The sequence below is a fragment of the Aphanomyces invadans genome, assembly GCF_000520115.1.
Source record: "Aphanomyces invadans strain NJM9701 unplaced genomic scaffold supercont1.7, whole genome shotgun sequence".
Taxonomy (NCBI): domain Eukaryota; phylum Oomycota; class Saprolegniomycetes; order Saprolegniales; family Verrucalvaceae; genus Aphanomyces; species Aphanomyces invadans.
Window position 1 is genome coordinate 435,705 of NW_008580152.1, and position 23,918 is coordinate 459,622.

General features: G+C 56.7%; 8 protein-coding genes and 1 non-coding gene across 9 annotated transcripts; 1 reads left to right on the top strand and 8 right to left on the bottom strand.

The window, feature by feature from the left end:
• Positions 1-848: 848 nt before the first annotated feature.
• On the bottom strand, positions 849-1,639 carry H310_04371 (hypothetical protein). Its single transcript, XM_008868698.1, has 3 exons — positions 1,317-1,639; positions 1,192-1,261; positions 849-1,136 (listed from the first exon to the last, which is right to left on the bottom strand). Exons 1-3 carry the CDS (start codon positions 1,596-1,598, stop codon positions 889-891), a joined length of 600 nt encoding a protein of 199 aa, XP_008866920.1. The 5' UTR covers positions 1,599-1,639; the 3' UTR covers positions 849-888.
• A 3,146-nt stretch (positions 1,640-4,785) lies between these two features.
• Positions 4,786-9,212, bottom strand: H310_04372 (hypothetical protein). Its single transcript, XM_008868699.1, has 24 exons — positions 9,041-9,212; positions 8,877-8,987; positions 8,718-8,828; positions 8,572-8,660; positions 8,439-8,525; positions 8,221-8,393; positions 8,097-8,166; positions 7,915-8,030; positions 7,656-7,867; positions 7,505-7,608; positions 7,161-7,447; positions 6,983-7,113; positions 6,837-6,926; positions 6,667-6,787; positions 6,484-6,593; positions 6,345-6,438; positions 6,056-6,280; positions 5,940-5,999; positions 5,787-5,881; positions 5,574-5,731; positions 5,383-5,521; positions 5,248-5,336; positions 5,117-5,198; positions 4,786-5,054 (listed from the first exon to the last, which is right to left on the bottom strand). The coding sequence occupies exons 1-24, from the start codon at positions 9,196-9,198 to the stop codon at positions 4,949-4,951; spliced, it is 3,018 nt and encodes a 1,005-aa protein (XP_008866921.1). The 5' UTR covers positions 9,199-9,212; the 3' UTR covers positions 4,786-4,948.
• A 299-nt stretch (positions 9,213-9,511) lies between these two features.
• On the bottom strand, positions 9,512-10,564 carry H310_04373 (hypothetical protein; the record flags this gene model as incomplete). Its single annotated transcript, XM_008868700.1, has 4 exons — positions 9,512-9,934; positions 10,011-10,139; positions 10,420-10,484; positions 10,546-10,564. The coding sequence occupies 4 exons, from the start codon at positions 10,562-10,564 to the stop codon at positions 9,512-9,514; spliced, it is 636 nt and encodes a 211-aa protein (XP_008866922.1).
• Positions 10,565-11,999: 1,435 nt separating this feature from the next.
• On the top strand, positions 12,000-13,332 carry H310_04374 (hypothetical protein). The gene is made up of 2 exons (XM_008868701.1): positions 12,000-12,104; positions 12,163-13,332. Exons 1-2 carry the CDS (start codon positions 12,063-12,065, stop codon positions 13,240-13,242), a joined length of 1,122 nt encoding a protein of 373 aa, XP_008866923.1. The 5' UTR covers positions 12,000-12,062; the 3' UTR covers positions 13,243-13,332.
• Positions 13,203-15,411, bottom strand: H310_04375 (hypothetical protein). The gene is made up of 8 exons (XM_008868702.1): positions 15,330-15,411; positions 15,203-15,268; positions 14,819-15,143; positions 14,539-14,751; positions 14,316-14,484; positions 13,734-14,186; positions 13,600-13,677; positions 13,203-13,534 (listed from the first exon to the last, which is right to left on the bottom strand). The coding sequence occupies exons 1-8, from the start codon at positions 15,357-15,359 to the stop codon at positions 13,288-13,290; spliced, it is 1,581 nt and encodes a 526-aa protein (XP_008866924.1). The 5' UTR covers positions 15,360-15,411; the 3' UTR covers positions 13,203-13,287.
• A 389-nt stretch (positions 15,412-15,800) lies between these two features.
• H310_04376 (hypothetical protein) lies at positions 15,801-17,874 on the bottom strand. The gene is made up of 5 exons (XM_008868703.1): positions 17,710-17,874; positions 16,905-17,653; positions 16,666-16,865; positions 16,349-16,606; positions 15,801-16,308 (listed from the first exon to the last, which is right to left on the bottom strand). The coding sequence occupies exons 1-5, from the start codon at positions 17,848-17,850 to the stop codon at positions 15,980-15,982; spliced, it is 1,677 nt and encodes a 558-aa protein (XP_008866925.1). The 5' UTR covers positions 17,851-17,874; the 3' UTR covers positions 15,801-15,979.
• Positions 17,875-18,738: 864 nt separating this feature from the next.
• On the bottom strand, positions 18,739-18,819 carry H310_04377. Its single transcript has one exon. It is a non-coding gene; the product is annotated as a tRNA-Ser (tRNA).
• A 51-nt stretch (positions 18,820-18,870) lies between these two features.
• Positions 18,871-19,635, bottom strand: H310_04378 (hypothetical protein; the record flags this gene model as incomplete). Its single annotated transcript, XM_008868704.1, has 3 exons — positions 18,871-19,103; positions 19,161-19,438; positions 19,495-19,635. Coding segments are annotated over 3 exons (643 nt in total), but the record flags the coding sequence as incomplete, so codon positions are not given.
• A 1,182-nt stretch (positions 19,636-20,817) lies between these two features.
• On the bottom strand, positions 20,818-23,565 carry H310_04379 (hypothetical protein; the record flags this gene model as incomplete). The annotated part of the gene is made up of 1 exon (XM_008868705.1): positions 20,818-23,565. The coding sequence occupies one exon, from the start codon at positions 23,563-23,565 to the stop codon at positions 20,818-20,820; it is 2,748 nt and encodes a 915-aa protein (XP_008866927.1).
• Between the last annotated feature and the right edge of the window lie 353 nt (positions 23,566-23,918).

Genomic DNA, 23,918 nt, shown 5'->3' on the forward strand with positions numbered 1-23,918 from the left:
CCGCGACCACCCCGCCGCGTCGGGAGTCTTGAACTTGCAGCCGCAAATGGATGAGATTTCCACGTCGGGAACTCACACAGTGGGGACGAAAGCATGCTGCATGGAGGATCGACGTTGGTGGCAGGCACGTCCCAACCAAACAAATGCGGTGCTGCATTCCGAACGGTGCACGCCCCGACCGCTTCCCCCAAGAGCGACGTGGGTGCCTGGCTAGGATGGCATCGTGAAGCGGGGCCGGCTGACCGTAGCAAGCCGTTGAAGTTGGTGGCGCACCTAACTGCCCAGTCCAAACGAGACCGGGCACAGCCACGCGCCGCAACCAACGCTTCCAACACTTCGATGGGTCATTGCATGGGAAGCAAGAGCACTTTAAAGTTGGATGGCCCACAGTGGAGTTGAGCACCGACCGGTGTGCATGTCGCGAAGGCCAAGCGCGTCTGGGACGGGCTTGACCCTATCGACACGGCCAGCGAGCAGACGACATCGAACCCACAAGATCCATGTTATCCATGCATCGCCCAGCACATACGCACCCAAGTGCTATCTGTGCGGCCGGTGGGGGGGTGATATCTCGTTGCTGCAAATTCCGACGGTTGCGTGTGGAGCGGGGTGGCAGTGTCCGCGAGCATTCATGCGCGGTCGCGGTGGGATTCCGTTTCGATCGTTGACGAGGCGGCGACGAACGGTATACTACGTTAGAATCGCACGGATGGCTGGTGTGGGCTGATGGTCCCACGGGATGTCCAAGCGCATGACTGTTCGAAACGGGCCGTGGCTGACTCGGTTTGGGGGCGCCATGTTAGGCCATCCTTACGGTCATATCACAGACGAGATGGCATGTGCAAAATCGGTCGTTTCCGCTGACGTGGTGGTATATATTCAACGCCTCTACTCGAACTGAGACGACCCAGTGGCGTGCACTTGGCACCGAAACCCGAACCGCTTGTACGCCCGTCGACCGCACTGGTCGACATTGCAGCGGCACCCGCCTCCATGGGTCCAACACAGGCCGCCTTTGACAGACAGCTTGCCACAGCCTTCTTCCGAGCACGCGATGCCTCCTCCGTGCGCCCAGCACCGTCCAAATCGCTTCGCTTTGCTCGTGCAGCCCCGCTCCGAGCACATGAGGAAGCCCCCTACGCGATGGACGCAGTGAGCTCGCACCGTTGTCGACCACATTCCCGTTCGCACCGTGCATGTAGCACCGTTGAAAGCGCTTTGTCCTTTTGGTACACCCCGGCTCCAAGCACCGGGTTCCGCCCTACTGGCCCCGTGAACAACATCGACGACGGCCTTCGACCACAAAAGAGACGTACTCCATGTCGGACGCAAAGGCCTTTGCTCACAGACGCCGTGGTGCAGCCACTCACGGTGCACTTGTGACGGTGCGGCTGCGACGTCGCCATGGGCTTGGTCCGGCACACATGTCGAAATTCGACTGAAATGAGCTCTTGCACCGCCGACTCGAGCTTCCACGGGTCCGGATTTACAACCCGTGGCGGCGTGTTGCCCTGCGCCGGTTTGCACCAACGTGCAGCAGTGCCCTCGTCTTGCGAGGGCTCGTGGTTGAGAAGGAATGTGATACTTGAGCGTCGCATGTTGGGGCTTTCGAGTTGCAGACCCCAGAGCCCAATTCGGGAATAATGTTGCTGTGGTGGTCGAAGTCGGTCGCGGCCGTTTTCAAACCGTTTTGTTCCGTAAGTGGTTTCGAGATGGCGCGTCCGAGACGAGAGGGACCGCGGTCGATCGTGTGGTCCTGGAACGCCAAGAAAGAACCAACATGGGCGCCCGAGATAAATCGCGACCGACAGCCTAGGACGCTGGTTGCCTGTTGCCACGCAAGTGTCGACGATTTTCGTTGCCCCTCGAACGGGGGGTATTAATATCGTGCACAGAAACAAGCGCGTGGATGAGAATGTTCCGCCCGCGACCTGCGCGAAAGGTTGTGGCTCCATGGGGGCTCGTACAGTTTCGAGTTGTACCGCAGCATGTCGCACAACCCAATCGCTCTCTGGCCGGTCGCTGCTGCCATCTCGTTCCTGGCGCGCTGGGACGCCAACGTGCCTGTCGCTGGACGATGTAACGCGGCACGTTCGGTCCAAACACCACTCGCATCTCCCAGTGCGTCGCTGCGGCGGTTGTCGGGTCTCGGTCAACCGGACATTGTGCATTGAAATTGCCGCTTCCCGACGATGACGTTACACGACGATTTTGGTTGACTTTCCTTTTTCCACGCACGACGAACCAAGACGCGGTTGCGAACCATGAATCTGTCCGAAGTTGCAGCCACAGCAAAAGTGGATATCGCTCTCTGGACGTACCAGGAGTAGTGAAGAGCTGGTTTGCGCTGAGCATTGCATCCAAGGGGGTGGACGAATGTTGAGTCTAATTCTTGTTTGATCGGGGAGACGTCCTGCGAACGCGTCACAGGTTCAGTGTGGCAGAGTTCGATTTTGTCTGCGTTTTAACGGTCCCTGCATCCTACTTCCATGGCATACGCTCATGTCACTCTGATCTAGTCATGACGTAGGCTCCAGAGTTGCGTGGAGCGGGCAACCCCAATCGCTTGAACGCATGTCGACCACACTGATGGACATCGCAGCGGCACCCACCCCCATGGGTCCAACCCAACCTGCCTTTGACTGACAACTTGGCACACCCTTCGACGGAACAAACGACGCCTCCTCCGTGCGCCCAGCACAGTCCACATCGCTTGGCCTTCCTGATGCACCCTGGCTCGGAGCACATGACGAAGCCCTCTACATGAATGGCACTGCGTCCCCAAGCCTTGCAACTCTCCAGATGACTCGCACCATGAATGTAGCAACGTTGAGTGCGCTTCATTCGTTTGGTGCACCCTGGCGACGAGCACTTCGTTCCGCCCTACACACTGGCGCATGGGTTCACGTCAAAGTGCGTTTGTTATCGCTGGTAATTCACGCCATGCTGCACACACAACCCTTTGCTGACCGACGCGGTCGTGCAGCCAGTGATTCTGCACTTGTGGCGTTGTGGTTGCGAAGTCGCCAACGGTTTGGTCAGGGCCACGTGTTCGAATTCAACCGATATGAGCTTTTGTACAGCTCGCTCCATCTGCCATGCGTGGGGGTTGATGGGCAGAGTCAAGCGAGGGAAGTCGACAGGGTGCACGAAGTACTTGAGCTGGTTTGATATCGAGATCGTCGCGGGGGGGGAGCGGCGATTCGATCGTTCAAGAACTAGTAGATGCATTGGACTTGTCCAGAGAACGTCCAATATGGAAGTATGACGGCAGCGGTGGTCGAAACCTGTCAGAAGGTCGTTTCACAAAACAAGACAGGTTGGGAGATCTTGGGGCGTTGCTGGGTTCCATCTATTCCTTCCTTCTTCGCTCGGCCCCAAGTAGACACCCACGGATGCTAACCACAGTGCAGTGGGGGCGCTCTCCACTGCAACAGACAGCGTATCGTCACTTGTATGGCGACCCCCACAAAGGAGCGCAAAAGGTGAAGCACCCCCAGTAGATGTTATTTATACATCCTGCGCTGCTGTGAAGCAGCGACAACGTAGTCAACGATGCCAACGCCAACCCACTTTGCACGATCAAAATCAGGGGGTCTTGCCATGGTGACGATAGAGGAGCGGAGACAGAACACTCAGTCGTGTGCTAGTTGCTGTACTATCGTCACTGTATCGAAAGCGAACACAAGGCGTTGTGTTTATCGAGGCCTTGTGCGGCCCCCGTGGTCTAAAATATCTTCATTAAGACGCCAACGTGGCCGCCCCCACGTGGCGCCGTTGTCAATTCAACTCGATGCGCGTCATTAGCGGGCAAAACTACTCAGCCTCGACGGGACCCGTGACCATGTCACGGTTGAACGCAAGATTGCCACAACGAGTCGTATTTGGAGTTACCGACATTGCCTCTTCACCAAGGCGAGGTCGACGCTCAACTCTTTCTCGCTGTCAGCATCCTCGTTCATGAAACTTACCAGCGGGTCAACGGCTGGGAGGGCTTCAGATCAGTTCTCCGCTCATGGGAGGGCACGTCTTGTGTGATCACTAGGCGAAAATATCGTTGGAGCTGCGGGCCATGAAGCCAACTGCATGCACCGCCAGCTTGTTTTTGGGAGGACTCGATTCCGTGGACGACATCAAAAACGATGAAATTCTCCTTCAAGTCTATGGAAGTTCGTATCTGCAGGAATGGTACAAACTATCACAAGCCGTCTGTTTCCTGGGTTTCACCCCATCGAACTTGAAACCGGTTCGAAAAACGTGAAACCGGTTCGAAAAACGTGAAACCGATTCGAAAATAGTGCAACCGATTCGAAAATAGTACAACCGATTCGAAAATAGTGCAACCGATTCGAAATCCGTGGAACCCCCCACCAATTTCGTACACAACACTCGTGAGTGCTTGGATCGAGAAACGGGCTTTGATTTGGCTTGGCCGATGGATGGACCTCCTCATATTGCACTCTGATCCCATACGTCGACTCGTTGGCATGGACAGATGCGCTGGTTCGGTACTTTTCCTATTTCACTGCGCCATTCTGTCTGTGGAGCCGCCGAGTGCTGCCCAAGAGTTGACTGCAGCTGTATTTAGCATGTCTCGATTCTTCACAGCCACCATGTCGTCGCTACTCGTCGACATGCTGCCAAGCCCGCCGCCGAATGGTTTGAATCCAGCCGCGCCACCCTCCATTGCCTCCAGTAAACTTTGCGATAGTCAATATGGGCACATCGTTGAAAAACGCGCCGCGTGGGTGCTACAGTCTGACAATGGTGCTGTCACCTCCAAGTCAAGTGGCATTGGTCCAACGGAATCCCCACGAAGGGCCCGCCACGGCCAAGGTCGTTTTTTAGAAAAGATGCTGCGGGTACTTGCAACGTATGCTGCTGTTCTTTTAGAGCAAGCAAAAAATCACAACGGCGCCTCGCGGCATCGCGTCTGGAGCGCGTTTTGCTACGCACAGCACTCTCGCTTGTCTTGACAGCGTGTAATTGGACGATTCGTGGGGCATTGCATGCATGACCCTTGGCCCCGGATCGAGTAGTACCCATCAGGGCACCTGTCAAGTGAAGTGAGCGTCTAGCTCGACTGCGAGCGCCAGCAAGTTAGTGGCCAAAGTACCTGTTGGCCGTAGCAGATGCGCTGCGTGGAGGGCAGAAGAACCCAGCTGCACACCATCCGCTGCACTGCTCGACTGTCAAGCCTACTCGAGTTTGTGACGTCCCTAACTTCTCGCAGTTGGCGAGGCATACCTGTGGTGTCGCCGTATGTGCCCTGAGGGCAGTCGTATGCAATGCCTCCTTGGCAAAACTGGCCCACGCCACACTCTTCTTGTCGTACCCTACACGAAAACTCATCAGTAGCTGCCATGCTGCCAACATGTCAACCTTGTGCTGTTGGTTCCTCCGGCGGTATAGTATCCAGCCGCCACTGCCAAGGGCTCACTCGAGCCGGCGGGGCAAAAGAAAGCCACGTTCCCGCACAAAAACGGAGTCGCCGACGTGCTGGCTTCTGGGCAATAGTACCCTGTCACTCCCAAACATGTCAAGTCATTGCATGCGATGGTGTTGTGTCTTACCTGCAGCACACGCGCCCGAGCACGATGGGGTCGTGAGCTGCCCTCCGCTGCCAAATGTGCCTCTGGGGCAAGGACTTCGAACCCCGTTGACGCAGTAGTACCCCGGCTCGCACGGTTTTTGGAACCAGCGCATGGTTTCGCGAGAGACGGCATCCGCCCTTTCCATCGAACGAGTTTCACGTTGCCACGGTGCATCGGCCAAGTCGCGCTTACCGCGTGGTATCACTACCCGAGTAGTAACCTGGAGAGACTGCAATGGGGTTGTCGGATCCTGTTCGGCACACAACATTCGGTCCCCCGCACGGCACCTTTACACCGCCGTCGTTTGAGGCATGAGCTCCACCTGCGCTCAACTCCACGACGTACTTGCGTGGCCGATGTGCTGCCAAGTGGGCAGTAGAACCCGCGACGACATAGACCAGTGCACTACCCGTCAATTCTAGCAACAAAAACCACAACCAGGGGCAAAGCAGGGACGTTACCAGAGGATTGGTTTCACCGGTGGCCGACCCGTAGCGACCGCCGGGGCATGGATATCGTTGACCGTACAGGCAATAGAACCCCGGCTCGCATGCAGCTTGAGTGTCGCGTCGAGCGGGATCCGACGCCAGACCAAGGGCGGAATCGATCGAGTAGAACCCGGCCGTGACTGGCAGCGGGTATGGGGACCCTTCAGGGCAGTACAAATGCGGGCCCCCACACGGTTGCTGCGAAGGATATTTGATTCTTTAGAGGATAGGGTGGATGGCGACAATGAATCGTGGAACGAACCGCAGTGTTGGACGTGCTGCCGACCGGACAAAAATGGCCTCGACGGCATAGTCCCGTGCACAGCGGGTTCGTTTCCTTGGCGAGCGTGCCAAACCTAGACCGAGCCTTGAATTCGCAGCAAGCGACCAAGAGAAAGCACCTTCCACCAGGACATGGGAAGCGTTGGCCTCGAACACAGTACGCGCCACGAGTGCACTGGCTTTGGCTGGACTGGGTAAAGGCGGTGTTGGGGGGGAGCCACGACGGCGTCTAGCGGGCACAATACAGGGATTCGTCAATGTTCGTACGCAATTGAAGGGGAAGTGGATGGCCAAGAGCCCACCAGCGTCGCGGCCGGCACTGCCAGGCACGCTGAACCGTCAAACACGAGCTTGTGAGTGGTTTCGTTCCAAGTGGCGCCCCCCGACAGCCGAAAGCAATCGCACGTCGTTCGGTCCGACGAGCTACCAAGGCAACGCGTGAGATCGATTGATCTGCTCATGATACACCAACCTGGTGGTTGTGTACATGGTGCAGAGTTGGCACAGACTCACGCTGTCCCCGTCGACGGCTTTATATGTGCCGATTGGGCACGCGATGCAACTACATTTGACCTGGTGACCATCCGTCTCCGGCGATGTTGTAGCTAGCTCGCGTACGCTGCAAACGGGTACAACGCGTCGCCGTAATTCACTTGAATTGCAGACCAACTGGCCAGCAAAATGTTGGAGTTGGACCATGCGGTCGCGCGATATTGGCCCGGGGGACATGGATCGGTTGCGGCAGAAACCTATGTGGTCGCATTTCATGGGATAAAGGGACGTGGAGCATTCGTACCGTGAACGAGCCAGGCAACACAGGCGTAGGTACGTCTGAACCTTCAGGGCAGTACGCATTCAACCCACAGGCAACTTGCGTGGCTGACGTGCTTCCAGATGGACAGTAATATCCCGCCGCGCACAACCCCGAGCAGGTCAGCGACGTCTGGCCGCTGGATGCGCCAAAGTAGCCTCCAGGGCAAATGTAGCATTGCCCTTCCAGCGCGTACGAGCCAGATGGCGCAACAACCGAGCTGGTTTGGGTCAGCACCGTCTGCCCAACTCCACAAAAGCCAGATGCGATCGCTACAGATTCCAACCAGCGTTAACTTCGTCGTTAAAACAATGGAGAGACTCAATTACCTTGAGGGGCGGCCGAGCCTTCCGGGCACATGACGCTGGGGTGGCCGCAAGGCAGAGGCTCGACGGTACCAGCAGGACAGTACGACCCAGCCGGACAAGTCCCACTACGAGGACGGTGCTCTCGACTGAACCCGCCACAACTCTTTCGTACCTGCAACTCGATGACGTCAACCCCAGAGTGATACCGAACGACCCAGCAGGACACTTTGTCTTGACCCCGTTCGCGCAGTACGACCCAGGGTCGCAGGGAAGCTGGAGGGACCGAGTGGGGCTTGCCGTGGGGAGGGAGTAATACCCCAACGAGACGACTTGGGGCTTGGACGACTCGATGGGGCAATATGTACTGGGATCCAGGCATGCAATCTAGCTCGTAACTCGGTTGAGAACGGCCCACATCACCTGTGCCGTACGGGCGTCTCGGTGCCAACGGGGCAATAGAAGCCTTCCGGGCATGGGCCAGAACACAACGCTGTCGTGAGCCCGGTTGCGTTGCCATAGCGTCCCAACGGGCAAGGCGTGACCAATCCTTCGATACGGCCAGGAGCGTCAGGTGGGACAGAAGGAAACAGCGTTCGAGGCAGAGGCTATGTACCATTGATGCAATACGACCCTGGAGGGCAAGTCGTCAGCATTGACTCGAACGTCGTCGTCGTGGCGTGAATCTAGTGGATGCCACGGCGCTTGGAAGCATGTTCACGATTGCCATCGGGCCGTACAGTGGTCAGGTACTGTCCGTGGGGAATGATCGTCGGGGCGGTGCTTCCGCTGGGGCAAATCGAGTTGGATGGGCAAGGCTTTGGGGTAGCAGTCCCACTGGGGCAATAGAACCCTTCCGGGCAAATGCCGGTGCAAGCGGCGGTGGTCAGTTGGGTCGTATCTCCATACGTGCCTACGGTATCTGTCAACGCAGGCTTCAGTTCCCAAGCACGTGAACCTGGTGGGCACGGAATGGGGGCAATGGACGCCTCAGGGCAATAATGTCCTGGAGGGCACACATCGGTGCATTCGGACGAAGCCAGTCCTACAATGCCACCATCATCCACAGGCACATGCGAACACGAGCTGACCTTTGGATGCTCCGAATGTCCCAGCCAAACACGTCGCCATTGTGCCTTCCACGCAGAACGACCCCAATGCGCACAGTTGAATCGATTGCCTTGACGAGGGGAATTCGATCGCGTGAGCATCGAGAGGGTCGTTTAAGGTGGTGCACCTGGTCAAGGCGGTATCGCCAATGCCGTAGTACCCCGGTGGGATCGGCTTCGGAGCTCGTGACCCGACAGGGCAATACACGTTGGCATGACCACAGGGAATCGGTGTAACTCTAAGGGCCCATGATGAAGAGTTGCAACAAGTTGGAGGCAGTGCGTACGTGCCAGGAGGGCATGCGTGGCCACCAGGACATATCCCCGAGCAGGACGGCGAGTACAATTGAGTCGCGTTGCCGTAGAAACCACCAAGGCACGGCAGCGCTTGATTGTTTCTGCAGAGTATCGCGTAGGTGGCGTCATTTCGCTCGCAAGCTCGTCATGGTACCTGCAGTACGATCCCTTTGGACACGGGGCATGCCCAGCGCACGGTGCGTCGGCAACGGGCAGCATGGTCTGGTCCGGAGGCGGTTTGTAGTAACCCAAGACAGCGCAGCTGTGCACCACGCCCGTCGCGAGCGAAGTCCATACAATGGCGGCATGCATTGGATCGACCGCAAGATGGATATGGTTGGCTTGGACGACCGTTACACCGAAACGGGATTCGGTTTCACACCGTGCACATTGCTCGTACATTCCGTCGCCGATTTGGCTCGCGTGGGGCGACCAACTCGTTGTGGCCACTGCCAACGAGATAACTTTGCGCGAGCTTCCGTCCGTGCTATTGCCCATCGTCGCACAGACGCATAGCACACGTTTTTCAAGGCTTTCCAGCGTGTGCCTTCAAGGCTGTTTGACCAACTGAAACAGCGACAACTGGCCACCACTTCGATTTCCAGAGCTGCTTCGTCACCCTACTCTATGCTTCCCCGGCCGATGCTCCACCGGAATCACCAGCGTCGCTAGCAACGTTACCGCCTGCGTCCAAAGTCGCCACGGGAATCGCATCATCTTCGCCTTGCTTGGGTTGAACCGACTTTTTCGCCTTCTTCATGTACGCAGACGCGACGAGGAGCAAGAACGTAATGATGACACCGATCGAAAAGTAGGTGCACAAATTGTTAAAGAGGCAGCCGAAGGGAACCTTTCCCAGGGCTGTATTGGAAAACGGTGGGACGGCGAAGAGGGCCGAAAGAAAGATGGCGGGATGGTCAGCCGGCCGGCGTTCCCAAATCAACGACATGCTGCCAATCCATCCGATCGCGATCGTGGCAGCCCAGATCCCAACAAAGATGAGGGTCATGTACATGTTGAAGTCCCGCGTGATTTCAATCGTGAGCGACTTATCCACAAGGTTCCGGTCGCCGTCAATGGACCGCGCCATTCTATTACGTGTTGTCCTTGGCCGGGTCCGGCACCGTGCTCACGCCAGACACGTCAGGTCCAAAGCCGGCGGCCCTTGCCTCGCGAACCTTGTACGACCACGTGTAGTCACTCGGAGTAAGGACGATACACTCGACGTCGTTGATGGGCTGGAGCCCATTGTACTAGGACGTCCTGGTCACGTTTTGCACGTCCAGCTTCATGAGGTATCTCGACAAAGTTGGAATCGATGGGGAAACGAGGGGGCTTACTTGTCAAATGGGTTCCAAGCCAACGACCCCGTCAGAAGCGGCACTTAGGACGAGAGCGGCGCGTTGACGGACGAGGTGTTTTCGTTGATAGCAAGCACAACCGATCCCGCGTGAAGGCGGAATGGCGTGACTTGCTGCGTGGCATTGAAATGAGCATCTGGCGTGGAGCAACCAAGCACGGACGCGTGGGTACTCGGGAACTGTCGCTGCTGAGGATGCTCGCAGGTGCCTCGTTGAGCGCAGCTGTGACCATAATCTCTGGTGATAGAATGGGTATGGAGGACCTGTGCGACTGACTTGGAGTGTGGTTCGAACGTACCATACGCGTCGGTGCCCATGCTTGACTGGGACACGAGCATGTTGGCTTTACCGCCAGCAGTCGGGCTCGACACAGCAGTCGCCCCATGCGGGTTGATTCGCAGCGCTGCATCACGTTCGACACATGGGAACCCACCAACGAGTCGCTGGTTCGCTCGCACGGACGTTGGATTATTTGGGTGTTCTTGGCAAACGCGATGACGACGCAGAGAAAGAACTGCAATTAGAATGATGCCTTGGTACAGCCATTGCCTGTAAAAGCCACCGCCGTGTGGCCATTTTCCAGGAACGGCGGGTCACTTCTGCCCTTGTGGCAATCGGGAGCGTCGCCACTTCGACAAATTCCACGTGGCCATCGCGTCGATAGGACGTCTTTGCCCCGCGAGTCTCGTGGCTTGATGTGGAACGTTTGCCTTTTCAACGTTGAAAAATGGCAAAACGTCGAAAATGGGGTGGACAACCACACGATTGGTTCCATCCACGTTCGTCGAGACTACGGGGGCATTCTACAAGCGGGCGAACAAACCACACTATGCTCGTAGCGCTCCTGTGACCTGCAAGCCAGGCGAGCTTGAAAAAGGACTGGCCCCCACCCCCTCCGACAAACTCACGGTGTGCTACGGAAGTGAGGGCTCCAATTCTAGCTGCCAGGCGATTTGGCGCCGCCCACAGCAACAGCTAAAGAGCTTGGAATAGCAGGAAACGTGGCATGCCGAACGATGCTTCATGGGCCGAACGGAGGCGGGACACCCGAACTTACACCATGTCAGGGCGGATGGTAAGATTCAAGCCACAAGGCGGGCGTCGTGTGGCGCTCACGGGGGGCAATGACGCCTCAACAACATGTGAAAGGTCCTCAAAGCAGAAGCGGTAGAGCCATGGCTAACCTTTGAACGTGGGGATCAAGTCTGTCCTTAGCCATTCTGTAGCCAATGTGACTTTGCAACGGCGGCGTGTACTTCAAGCCCCTCCTTCGCACGTCAAGGGAAAACACATCCATCGATGTTATCAAGTCATTTCGATTCCCCCACCTCGGCCCCCAAGCCAAAGCCACCCTGTTGTACAAAGCACGCCGACTGCCGCATACGGGGAGCCTCAAGGGTCTCAGATCCTCATCTCCACCGTTGTTTTCTTCGACTGCCAGTAGCCTTCGCAGAGGGATTGCGATGGGGCCCTGGGTTCGACGATGGCTTGGCGAGCTCGGCATGTCTGGGCGCGAACTGCTCGAATCATAAAACATTAACAAAAGAAGGCATATTTTCGCACTGTATTTGTGATTCGATGGACGCGAAATCTTAGTGAATTATGGCCAATCCGATGGTTTCTACATGGATTTTATCCAATACAAATAATACTTTGATCGATACTCCGTTCAGGATATAGTGTGGAACGCATTATTTTTTTGCTATATTTCGGGAAAAAAAGTTATGATCCAACCAATCAGCGAGGTGGATGGTCGGCACTCTTGCTTTCCCAAACGCGCGTGCCGCCGCCGTCGCCGCTGCCCTCCCTGCAACGATGGAACCTGAGCACAAGTATATCTCTACGGAGAATATTCAGGTAGAGAGATAATGCGCGCTTACCTGACAAATGAGCCCTGATGGTTCTTCACTGGTAGAGCATGCTGGACGAGAACTCGGCGCTCATTGTAGAAATCATCCAGCTCAACAACTCGGTCAAGCACGAACGGGGGGCGCAGCTGGCCGATGTTCAGGACAAACTGGACAAAAAGCGCAAGAAACTCAATCGAAACCTCATGACGTTGGCCAAGTGGGCCGATGAAAGCACTGAGCCACCTGTCAAGTCTGCTCCCCGCCCTCAAGTCCACCACCAAGCGCCTCCCGCGCACATCGCACCACAACAGCCCGTGGCTTCCAATGGTGTAACTGTCCCCCTGAATGTTCCCGAGCCCATTGTTGTTGCCCCGCAGACTGCGTCGGCAGCACCTGATGCCGCCGCTCCAGTTGGGAGTCCGACTTCACCGGTCAAACCTGAGGTCCGGGACGACAGTGTTTTCAAGAACGAAGGTGATGCGCCGGTGCCAGGAGACGATTCCATGGGTGCTGGAGAAAATGCTGCCAACAACGATACCGAAGGCCCTTCGTCCACGTCGGAGCCTGCGCAACGAGAACTCGAAAGCCAACCGTACGAAGCCGACGAGACGTCTACTGCAATGAATGAGGAATCAGCGCCAAGCACGTCGGAGATAGATGCTGCAGCCGCTCCATCGATCGAAGGGACGGTCGATGCGGAGCAGCCTGTGCAAGACGATGCAGTACGTCAAGAAAATGAACAAGCTGGTACAACTTTAAGCATGGAACCATCTGATGAAAACAAGACGAATGCCGCCGTGGACGAACCAGTCGACGACCAACTTGGCGCGGCCAACGTCTCGGAAGAAACACCGCCAGGGGTGCTAGATGCAAGCGGCGATGTCAACGTCCAAGAGGAAGTTGTGAAAGCTCCTGCGAACGAGGATCCGCCTCGTGCAGCCGACTCGGCGGACGAGCCATCGACGGAAGCCGAAGACCCGGCAGGTTCTATGCCCGACGAGGCCTCCGTGGATGCTCCGAAAGAACCATTCTCGACGGAGCAAGTGGGCATCCAAGGCGGCTACGACGAAACTTCACACGTGGCTAGCGACCAGCCCGACGGCGTCGTCGATGCCGCAGACACAGCGTCGAAACAGGACGAGTAGTAGAACATGAGTGTGCAACCACGGCAATGTTTAAAGTCTCGTCGCTTAACGAAGAGGCGCGCCGATCGCATAGTTGACGGACGATTTGCACTCCTTGCCGGGAAAACCAGTCTGGTTGCCGGCAGGGACGTACCAGCAGTGGCCGCGCTGGATGCCGCCCGAGACTGCGTCCGCGTACTTGAATCCGCCAAACTTCCAGTTCTTGTCGAACGTGGCAAACTGCACCTTGAGCCAGTCCTTGGAGAACGAGAGCTCCATGAACCCGTACGGGGTGCCCCCAGCCACCCATTGCCTACAACAACCCCGTGAGCGCAGGTCGCGACCGACCGATTCGCCCGAGATATGAAGCATACGTACGTTTTGACAAAGCCGTTGTCGGTGGCCGAGTCCGAATCGGTGCGAATCCCGCCGCCGCCGCCGTTCTCAATGAAATGACTACAAGCAAGCGTCCATGATGGCTGCGATGATGGGGTGGATGCTGACGGACGTACGTGCCCCACGTCGAGATGTCGTGGCCAAATCCGTGTGTGTGGCCGTTAAACCAAACATGGACGCCGGTATCCTTGGTCAGGTCATACCACATCTTCATGCGGACCGGGTTCATGTGGTGGTGCGGCGAGTAGTGTGTGTTGATGATCTTGAAGTCGGCGTTGGACGCCTTGATGTCCCGGGCCGCCTGCGTGTACGAGTCGGCTGCCCACGACTCGATCTCGGCCATGCACGTGTTGAACATCTCGACGTTTCCGCCAGCGCAAATGTTATCGCCGACGTTCGTGTTGCGGCACTGGATGTTGTCGACCCCGAGCTTGGCGGCGTACCCGTAGCACTGGCAGCACACTTGCATCGCCCCGTGCGCGTCGGCATGGTTCGTGTCCAAGTTGAACACGTCAACGGTCACGCCGTTCTTGGTCACGCGCTCGACAAAGTAGTGCTTCATGAGCCATCTACCATGGACGATCCAGGCTGGTTAGCGCCGTCATGCATGGCCAGTCTCGTCCTGCCGAAAAAACCAGCAGACTAGAACACGAGGCCAATGCGCGCTGGCTGGCTGGCTCGAGACCGAAATTACGTACCGGTCTTGGTTGGGGCTCTTGTAGTTGGCTTGCAAGTCAAAATGCCCGCGCAAATCCTTGAGCATCTCTTCGACCGACGTGCATTCACGGAATTGCTTGTCCTGGGGGCCGCAAATGAAGGCCGACCCACCAATGTCGTGATTCCCAGCAACGTTCAGCCACTTGATGCCTGTGTGCGCGGCCGATGAAGTCCACCGCCGTCACCACGTCCATGAGAGCATACCTTGCAAAGCAGGGTCGGCATACATCTTCTCAAACGTTTCGGCAAACCGGTAGTTGACATCCCACGGGCCGACGCCGTTCCAGTAAAAGTTATCGCCGTGGCCGAGAATGCGAACGGGCTTGAGCTCCTTGGCCGATTGCGCCAGCAACGTCGCGACGTACTTTTGAGCGTAGTAGTCGACTTCGTACCGAGGCGTGGACGTGTCGACTTGGCCTATGGCACAACGCTCGCTCGATCAATACCGTCGACGCGGACGTTCACGGAGGAAACCCAACGGTACCGTTCTTGTACATGCGGCAGCATGAACCAGCCTCGCCCCATTCCTTGCCGACAGTGCTGCCCCAATCGCCAATGGCCAGGAAGGTCAAGGCCGGGACCATGTCTTCCGGGTCAGACGCGGGAGCGGTTGTCGTGGTGGCCGTGACAGCGGTCGGCGTCGACGACGCGGTCGTGGCAGGGACGGCCGTGGTCAGACTCGTCGCGTTGTTGCCGTTTTCAACGTTGGCAGGCACAACATTCACGTTGTTGGATGGGCTCACGAGAAAGTAGATGCCCGTGCTGACGGCTGCCACAGCGGCCACTCCGAGAACGATGAACTTGGTGTTCTAAAGACACTCGCAAACGTGAGTTCATCGAGTCTATGCTGGAGGCACGACCCACGTACCTTGGCACTACTGGCCCGGGCACCGCCACCACCCAACAACGACGCGGCTTCCGTGCGCGCAGGCACCTAGTGCGGCAGCGAATGTGAGTTATGTGTGGCTCTCATGGACCCAAGCGGGACGACGGACTTGGACAGAGGCAGGGGAAGGCGTGCTCATTTTCGCAACTGACTGTGTGCTTGGGCAAACGACATGCACAGTTTGGGTGACAAGGTTTTGTTGTAGTGGCTGGCATGCCATTGTCATAAAATACAAGGCCAGCATACAAATATCAAGTCTAAAAGTGAGCGAGAATCCATGAAGCGGACAATAAAATCATTGACATAGCAGCGGTACAGTGTACCACAGCGTTGTCACACGAGCGGCCGTGCAGGCTGTGCAATTGCCGAGTCAGGCTCGCGTTCCGCACGGCGGCAGGGTGCATGCCGACGCGAGCTATTCCACGCAGCTGCCGCTTTTCTACTGCTTGTGGTGTCCATGTCGGTATCGTCCCGCTATGCCGGTGTTTGAAGTACGGCGAGTGTATTGGAGACAGTGGCACTCCAACGAATCGAGCCCTCGTGCGGCAGAGATCCACGCGATAAATGGCGCTGACGGCCAGCTCTGCTCTACCCTCACAGGGAGATCTACTCTGCAAGCTGCCAGCGCCCTCAAGAACGTGACTACCGTTCAGGATCAAGGAATGATCATGTGTACCCTGCCTTCAAATAGCATGTAGACGACGACGACGTAATTCGAGAAAGATATATACACAAGAGTCGCATGCATGCACACGCGGCTTACACGATGGGGGCTCCGACGACGCCGTCATCCGAGTCTTTGCACGGGACGCCGAGCGCACCGAGTGCGGTGTAGTTGGCGCTGGGGATGTGCCAGCAGTGACCTCGTCGAATGCCCCCTTGGACCGTGTCGGCAAAATTGAGCCCGCCAAATTGCCACTTGGTGTCGAACGAGGCAAACTGCACTTTGAGCCAGTCCTTGGAGAACGTGAGCTCCATGTACCCGTACGGGTTGCCCGCAGCGACCCACTGGCTTTTCAAGAATTCGTTCTGGGCACCCGTCGACGACTCGGTCACGATGCCACCGCCACCGCCGTTTTCGATGAAATCTACGCCGTGTTTAGCGCGACTCGAACCGCGACAACGTACGTGTTCCCCAGTTCGCAATGTCGTGGTTGAATCCGTGCGTGTGCCCGTTGAACCAAATCGCCACGTTCGCGTCCTTGGTGAGCTTGTACCACTTTTTCATCTTGTCGGGGGTCATGTGAAAATGCGGCGAGTAGTGCGTGTTGATGATCTTAAACGTCGCCGTCGATGCCTTCATGTCGCGCGCCGCCTGCATGTACGAGTCGACGGCCCACGCATCGATTTGGTCCATGCACGCGTTGTACATGTCAGCGCTGCCGCCTGCGTCAGGCAGGGCACGGTGAGCCCCATCGCAACCGCCAGCACAAGTTCACAATTACCGGCGCACGCGGGGTCTCCAGGCACCACATCGTTGCATTTCGAGCTGTCGTAGCCATACTTTTGCGAGTACCCATAGCACTGGCAGCACACCTGGCGCGCGCCATGGCTGTCGGCGTAGTTGGTGTCCAAGTTGAAAATGTCGACGGTGACGCCATCCTTGGTCACGCTTTCGACGTAGTAGTGGTCCTTCATGAGCCAACTACCCCGCAGTTAGACGTCGCGCGGCAAAGCCACGTACCGATCCTGGTTGGCGCTCTTGTACTGCGCCTGGAGGTCAAATCGCTCGTTGAGGTACTTGAGCATCTCGGCCGTGCTGCCGCATTCGACAAACATGTTGTCCTGCTCGCCGCAGATGAACATGGACCCGCCAATGTCGTGATTCCCGGCTACATTGACCCACTTGATGCCTTGTAAAGACGGCGCGCTGTACACCTTCTCGAACGTTTCTTCAAAGCGGTAGCGCCAGTCCAGCGACCCGACGCCATTCCAGTACACGTTGTCGCCATGGCCAATGATGCGGACGGGTTTGAGCTGCTCGGCCGAGAGCGCCATGAGCGCCGCGACATACCGCTGCGACCAAAAGTCGACCTTGTACCGATCCTTGCTCGTGTCCAGCTTGTTGCTGGGCTTGTACAGCTTGCAGCATGACCCCGGTACGCCAAATTCTTTGCCGGTCGTACTGCCCCAGTCGCCAATTGCGAGCATTGTCAACGCGGTCGGCGCGGACTCGGGGTCGGACTTCGGATTCGACGGGACGACTGCTTCGTTCGACGTCGAGTTGGTTACAGAGCCCGATGGGCCGAGGAGATCCCCGTCGTTCACGGGGGGAATCGTCGGTGCCGCGGTGGTCAATGGGCCCTTGGCGTTCGACGAAGATGATGTTGAGGACGAATTGTTGTTCTTCTGGACCAAAACAATCGCCGTTGCAGCCCCCGCGCCTGCTAAGAGAACGACGGCGACGGCGCCACCAATGAGCCACTTCTTTTTCTGCAATGTAAACGGAATCGATATGAAAAAGGGATTCATATGGACGGGGAGCGTACGGTCGACATGGAGGAAGAAGGAACCTCGGGCGGGGCAACAGCAACGTCGACCATATCGACTTTGGTGCCCTGATCGGATTGCTGGGACTTGTACTCAGTCGTGGGGCGGTCTGCATCGAGCGAAGACGACCCGCGGTGCATGTCGTTGGCTCTCGTGCGGGATGCAATGCAAAATGTGCTGGAAGAAATTCGCTCCGAACAATGGTCACAAGGACAAGACGTCCATATCACCAGGGAATTTTCATTTTTTATGCAATGACGAGAAGAAGGAAGTGCTTAAACCGAGGGACTAACCGTTTCGTGCGATCTTGAACGGTTGCGAGGAAAAAGTCGAAGGTTTGGCGTTCCCAGGATTTCGAGCATATTGCGACAAAGGAGAATGTGGCTTCGTTCCTTGTTTGCATGGCTTGAGCGATGCCAGCACTCGCTGTGGCTCCCACAATAGGCAATGCTTTCTTGTATCCCCAATCGCTCGCAGCTTGTCCAGCGATCGAAGGTTCAGTCTGCCTTCGTTGGAATCCACGTCGCGACACCCATTGCCTTGACTCAGCTGCGGTGCAAGACGTCCGTGATTCACTTGAAATGCTTTACTTTGGAGTGTGTGGAAGCATTTGCAGAATTCAACACCGTTGACATGTCCTGGGTCCACATCCACGCACAAGCTGACTTGGTTCGCCTACGCTTCACCTTCCCCAGCGACATAAACACTTATTCTTATGTCTCCTAACAAATTGTCAACGCAGCATGCCGACGCCAGCTCAAACACCTACCTTTCCACAAACAAAACCCGGCCATAGCACGGATGTCTCGAGTGGCTTCGATTCCACGACTGTAGTTTGTCAATACAGGCTGTCAACGCGATCGATACCAATGTTGTGACTTCAACGACATCTCCCCAGTCGAGTAGAGAGAATTCACCTCAAACGAGCAGGTGATTCCTTCCGCAGCTGCACAAACCATGCGACTGCTTGTGACTTGAGCTTCGAGAAGTGGCAGTGTCGTGACGGAAGTGTTGTAGTGCAAAAGAAACGTCAGCTGTGAGATTCGAACTCACGCGGGTTGCCCCATTAACTTAGCAGGCTAACGCCTTAACCACTCGGCCAAGCTGACTTGTTGGAAATGCAGTCGAATAAAACAAGACGTACAAACCCAGATTACATCGCGACAGTTTTACGCACACGAGATGGGCACATGAATTTTGGCGTCGTGCGGCTGTGGAGCTGCTGCGCCAGGTCTTGGTCGAATGCACATGCGGACGGCTTGCGTGTCTGTTGGCGCAAACACGCCCGCTGTTGCATAATTCGGCATCGCCTGGCCTTCAAAATGCGTGATCTCGGTGTCAAGAATCAAAGTCGCCATGGCAACTTTAACAAATTCGACGGCGAAATATTGGCCTTCTCCAATTCGTGAGTTCGCAAGGGATAGTAGGGTCGCACAAGCCACTCACGTACCAGGGCAGTTGAACTTGCCAAGCCCGAAGGGGCGGAAGTCCTTAGCAAGTTCAGGATGCCGCGCGAATCGATCGAATTTGAACGCATGGGGATGGGGAAACCGGGTAGGATCGTGGTAGCCCAGTCCCCCCCACAACATGATTTCATCCCCTGGTTGCATCGCGAGCTGGGTGCCGTTTGGCAAGTCCACCGTTGCATGGGCCACCGCGACGCGAAGCACGCTGCCCGAAAATCTCAGGCGCAGCGTTTCCTTGACGGCCGAGTCGAGGAGAGGGCACCTGAACAAAGCTTAGCGTTGCACGCACCATGGTGAAACAAGAATGATCCTACGTACCCTTGCACGGCCTCGGAGAGCGGGGTGGCAGCCTTTTGGGCGCACGCACGGACTTCGTCCTCGACGGCGTTCCATGCGTTGGGGTTGTCCTGGAGGTGGCACAGCAACCAAAAGAGTGTTCGGATCATGTTGGACGTCATCGCCCACACAAACGCGAGTTGGTACGCCGCTTGGTCGACTTCTTTCTCACGACAGAATTGCCACCGCTCGCTCACGATGGGTGTCACTACAACGGGTCTTGAGGAATCGCACTCGCTGGACGGAATCTGCACATACCCGTGTCGATATGTGCATCGATGTATTCGCGAAGGGCATCGAGCAGGCGGTGGCGGGGCTCGGTGACCTTGAGCCACTTGGCAGGGGCACCAGCGTACAGCGCGACGACTTTGCTCTCAAGAAGGTCGAAGTCGGTTGTAAACGTAAAAGTGCACATTCCTTGGCCGTAGAACGTATCGACGAGCGTTTGGAATACTATGGGCGAGAGCCACGAATACACGGAGACGGTGTTGGCGTTTTGCGAGGAGGTCCCGTCGGTGGCAAGTTTGGCGACGCCTGACGCCACCTTGGCTTGAAATAACGAGTGGCTCGTGGCCGTCCACTGCGCCAGCGACGACCCACTCAAATGCGTCAGGATATTATGCCGCGTGTGTTTGGCCAAAAAGCCAAACACATCAGGATCATCATGCGACGTCGAACCAAACACGCGTTCGTAAAACTTGATTTTGAGGGGAAATAGCCCGAGGGCTGGACACTTGACCAGCGGGGGGAAGAGGGAGGCATCCGTGACGTACGTGATGGTCTTACCCAGCACAATCAGGTTGAACACGGGGCCGTACTTGGCCGTGTACGTTTGCAAGGGGGCAAGGGGACCGTTCCGAAAGTGATAGCTCGCGCCGAAAAACGGAATCCACGACGGGACGGACGGAAATGAATTGGCAGGGCGACGGGCCGTCAAGGACCTGTGCGCCGCCAGAGCAACAATCGCCGCGAGAACGACTTGGACCAGCGACGACACGTCCAGCATGTTGAATGTCGAAGTAGGGGCGGAATTCAAGTGTGGTGTTACGGTTGCCATCGAGAAAACAGATCAAGGAATCTCGTCCGAGGGAGAGTGCTCGTCGCAGAGGAAACTGGGGCTTCCTCTTCTGCGACATCCTAATGCCATGGTTTTTGCCACGATGGCCGTTAGCACATCCCAATGGCCAGCAAGGCGAACCCGCCAGGCTACTTTTCACGAGATTTGTTACAGTCGGCAAAGTGCACACTCGAATATTGCTCTGTACAGCTTGGTTACTTTGCCGAATGAGAGCATTGGAGGAGCGGCTAAATTCCGCGCTTACTTCGCAGGGTGGCGGCCGAAATGACAATGGGGGGCGGCCACACAATCGCCGTGTTGACGGTCTGGCCGCCGTTCGCCCGGTACGACGCCATCAGCGGTGGAGCTCGAGTGGGCTGCCCGTACAGATAAAGATGGCTCGTCCAGACGAAGTGGAGGTAGTACAAGATGTAAAAGACAAGCCATATGAACCGACCATTCGCTTGGGGGCACACCAAGCTCAGGTCGATGGAAAACGTCGGGCACTCCATGCACTTGGTAGCCGTGGCATCTGCAAACTCGTCGCGACCACAGGGTGTGCATTTGTGGCTGCCAGAAATAGACGCACGACTTCCCCGATGGCACTTGTGGCACTTGGTCGCGCCAAGACGATCGTTGAACGTTCCAACGCCACAGTCGACGCAATGCGTGCCATTCGAAAACGTGCCTTTACCGCACGGTACGGCCACAGGGAGTTGGAGGGGCTGGAGGACGTCAAGGCGAGTGGGGGCATCATCCGTCACCAAGAGCATGGCGGCTTCGTCCAGCAGCATGTCGAGTACAACCAGGTAGGCCGGGATGTGTTGTAAGAGCTCCAGCGTCGTCGCGTGTGTGTCGAGCACCACATGCAAACTCACACTGGACGTTCCTCCAAACTGCTGGTTGTTGGCCAGCTTGTTGTCAAATGTGCTGACAACCAAAGACGACATGGGCTCGGGCGACACGAACAGCCATGCGTGATGGACGATCTCGGTTATCTTGGACATATTCAAGTCGTCGAGGCGGAACTGTTGCGGCTGAGAAAGTGTCAAAAGGAAGCTCGGCCACGCTGTAGTTTTGAGCACAGACCCTGGCGGGGCTAACATGCACGCAGACGATCCCAACCGAGGCGCCATTGTGTGCTTTGGGCAATGCGAGCACTGCGTCGCCCCGGCGACGTCGCTGATCGAGCCTGGAGCGCAAAAGGTTGGTTCCGTCGCTCCCAGAGTGGAAGTATATGTCCCAGGTGGGGAGTAGACGCATTGGCTCGCGCCTGTGGTGTTCGTGAACGACCCCGTCGAACACAACGTGCAGTTCGTCGCGGCAGAGCCGCTGCTGAAGCTGCCACGAGAGCACGGTTGGCATCGAGCAAACGTGCCGTCGTTGAACGTACCAGGAATGCAGTCGGCGACATCGTCGTTGGCTCCGAAGTACCCCGTCCCCGGTCGAGGTTGGGCCACGCACCCCCGAGACCCCCCCAAATCGACCGTTGTGTCTTGAGGGCACGGGAAGCACTGAGTCGACCCCTCGTCTGCTACAGCGTTGTGCGGGCAAGGGATGCAATGGATCGTACCCGAAGCTGCTGAGAAAGTGTTGTTGGGACAGGGGAGGCAAGTCGTGCCGGGGGCGGGGGCATGCAACCCGGGAGGACAGGCCAAACATGTTCCTTCGTCGGATGTGGATGTTCCTGGGGGGCAAGGGTTGCAAATGGATGCCCCTGACAACGAGGTGTAGCCATCTGGGCACGTTTGGCAGGCTGGGGACCCAAGCGTCGCTGCAAATGTGCCTGACGGGCATGGTTCGCAAATGTCCTTTTGGGGAAAGCTACCGAGGGGGCATCCCGAACACGTGTTCAGGGTGGCATCGAGCACAAAGCCCGAAGGGCATGCCATGCATGCTCCCGCATCCGTTTTGTTGCCTTTGCAGGAGCAAACCACCGCGCCCCACGTGCGAGATGGCCCCAGGTCAGGCAAAGGGCACGCAAGATGATGGGTAGAACCATCAAAGGCTGTTGGATCCAACTTTTGCAGCAACAACGGCGGCAGTGGCGGCACTTTACCGAAAATGTTGGAGTTGTTGCGCACAGAAAACACTGCGAGTCGTTCGAGCTGGCCGATGAGGCCAGGGATGGCGCTCTCCAGTCTGTTGTTCGACGCGTCGAAGTATTCGAGTTGGGACGGCGATGGCGGCACCGTGTCGTCACGTCCAAAGAGATGCATATTGGGCGGCAGGGGGCCAGTGAGCTCGTTGAAGGATACGTCAAAGTGGGCGAGCCGCGGAAGGAGCATGTGAGGGGGAAACGGCCCCGACAGGGCATTTTCGGAAAGGTCGAGGTATCGAAGGCGGGGGTTGCGCAGGACATCGGGGGGAAGCGGTCCAGAAAATTGATTTCCAAACAGATCGAGAACCTCAAGGGGCAAGACTTTGAGTTGGTTTGGCACAAGGCCGGTGAGCTCATTTTGGGCAAGGCTGAGCTCGACCAGGTTGACGTTATCGATGATGGAATCGAGCAGGGGGCCGTGTAAGCGGTTGCCATTCAAGTTGAGCACCTCTAGCGACGACATCGTACCAATCCACTCAGGCAACGGCCCCGTGAACTCGTTGCCTTCCAAATTCAGGACCTCGAGGTTCGAGAGCGCAGTAAAATTGATCGAGTCCAATGAGCAAGCTAATCCTTGGTAGGGTAGGACGAGCTCGACAATGGCCACGGGGGTCGTCGTTGCGTCGCATACAACTCCCCACCACGGCGCATGGAATGACGCATTTTCCAAGACAAATGGGTCGCTGTTGAGTGGATTGCTGAGGACACGCCCTGTGCAGGGGTGAGTGACAACGCCAGCACCACAATTTTCATGGGGCTGGGTCTCCCCAATGCACCAAGTAGCCACGATAGCGGACGTGGGCTCTCGGCAACATCTCCGGCGAATATCCTGAAGCACCCCCAACTCGTCGTTTGCGACAGAGAAGGATTCGGCGGCAAAAGCCACGTCGCCCATCACGTCAACCGCCCATAGCAACGACACCCAAACTGACCAACTCAGCAACATGAGATGACAGGGCTTGGCACGGGGTTGAATCACCAAATTTGATTTTCCTAGACATTTCAAGGCAAATGGAGAGAAGAGTACTATGAGCTCCTCTTTCTGCGGGAAAAACCGTTGCGTTGCCTGACTGATGAACGATGACGTTAAATTTAAAATCCTTCTATTAATACTTTCTCCGTTTCAAAAAGGTGGAGACAACTCATTTTGCCTATTATTAATCTTATTATTTGTATACTGGACACTGATCAAATTTATGTTTTTATTCAATTTTGTCCTTTCACGAAAAGGGTAAACTCATTCTTAGA

Coding starts and splice junctions, on each gene's coding strand:
- H310_04374 (XM_008868701.1), top strand. CDS start 12,063: ATGGAACCTGAGCACAAGTATATCTCTACGGAGAATATTCAG. Junction 12,105..12,162: donor TCTCTACGGAGAATATTCAG/GTAGAGAGATAA, acceptor CTTCACTGGTAG/AGCATGCTGGACGAGAACTC.
- H310_04372 (XM_008868699.1), bottom strand. CDS start 9,198: ATGCATGCCGCCATTGTATGGACTTCGCTCGCGACGGGCGTGGTGCAC. Junction 8,829..8,876: donor CACGCATGCCCTCCTGGCAC/GTACGCACTGCC, acceptor ATGGGCCCTTAG/AGTTACACCGATTCCCTGTG. Junction 6,788..6,836: donor ACCATGTACACAACCACCAG/GTTGGTGTATCA, acceptor TTGCCTTGGTAG/CTCGTCGGACCGAACGACGT.
- H310_04371 (XM_008868698.1), bottom strand. CDS start 1,598: ATGCGACGCTCAAGTATCACATTCCTTCTCAACCACGAGCCCTCGCAA. Junction 1,262..1,316: donor GCCTTTGCGTCCGACATGGA/GTACGTCTCTTT, acceptor CGGGGCCAGTAG/GGCGGAACCCGGTGCTTGGA. Junction 1,137..1,191: donor TCAACGGTGCTACATGCACG/GTGCGAACGGGA, acceptor TCCATCGCGTAG/GGGGCTTCCTCATGTGCTCG.
- H310_04375 (XM_008868702.1), bottom strand. CDS start 15,359: ATGAGCACGCCTTCCCCTGCCTCTGTCCAA. Junction 15,269..15,329: donor CTTCCCCTGCCTCTGTCCAA/GTCCGTCGTCCC, acceptor CTGCCGCACTAG/GTGCCTGCGCGCACGGAAGC. Junction 14,752..14,818: donor CTGCCGCATGTACAAGAACG/GTACCGTTGGGT, acceptor GTTGTGCCATAG/GCCAAGTCGACACGTCCACG.
- H310_04376 (XM_008868703.1), bottom strand. CDS start 17,850: ATGCACCGCGGGTCGTCTTCGCTCGATGCAGACCGCCCCACGACTGAG. Junction 17,654..17,709: donor CTTCTTCCTCCATGTCGACC/GTACGCTCCCCG, acceptor TTTACATTGCAG/AAAAAGAAGTGGCTCATTGG. Junction 16,866..16,904: donor AAGAGCGCCAACCAGGATCG/GTACGTGGCTTT, acceptor ACTGCGGGGTAG/TTGGCTCATGAAGGACCACT.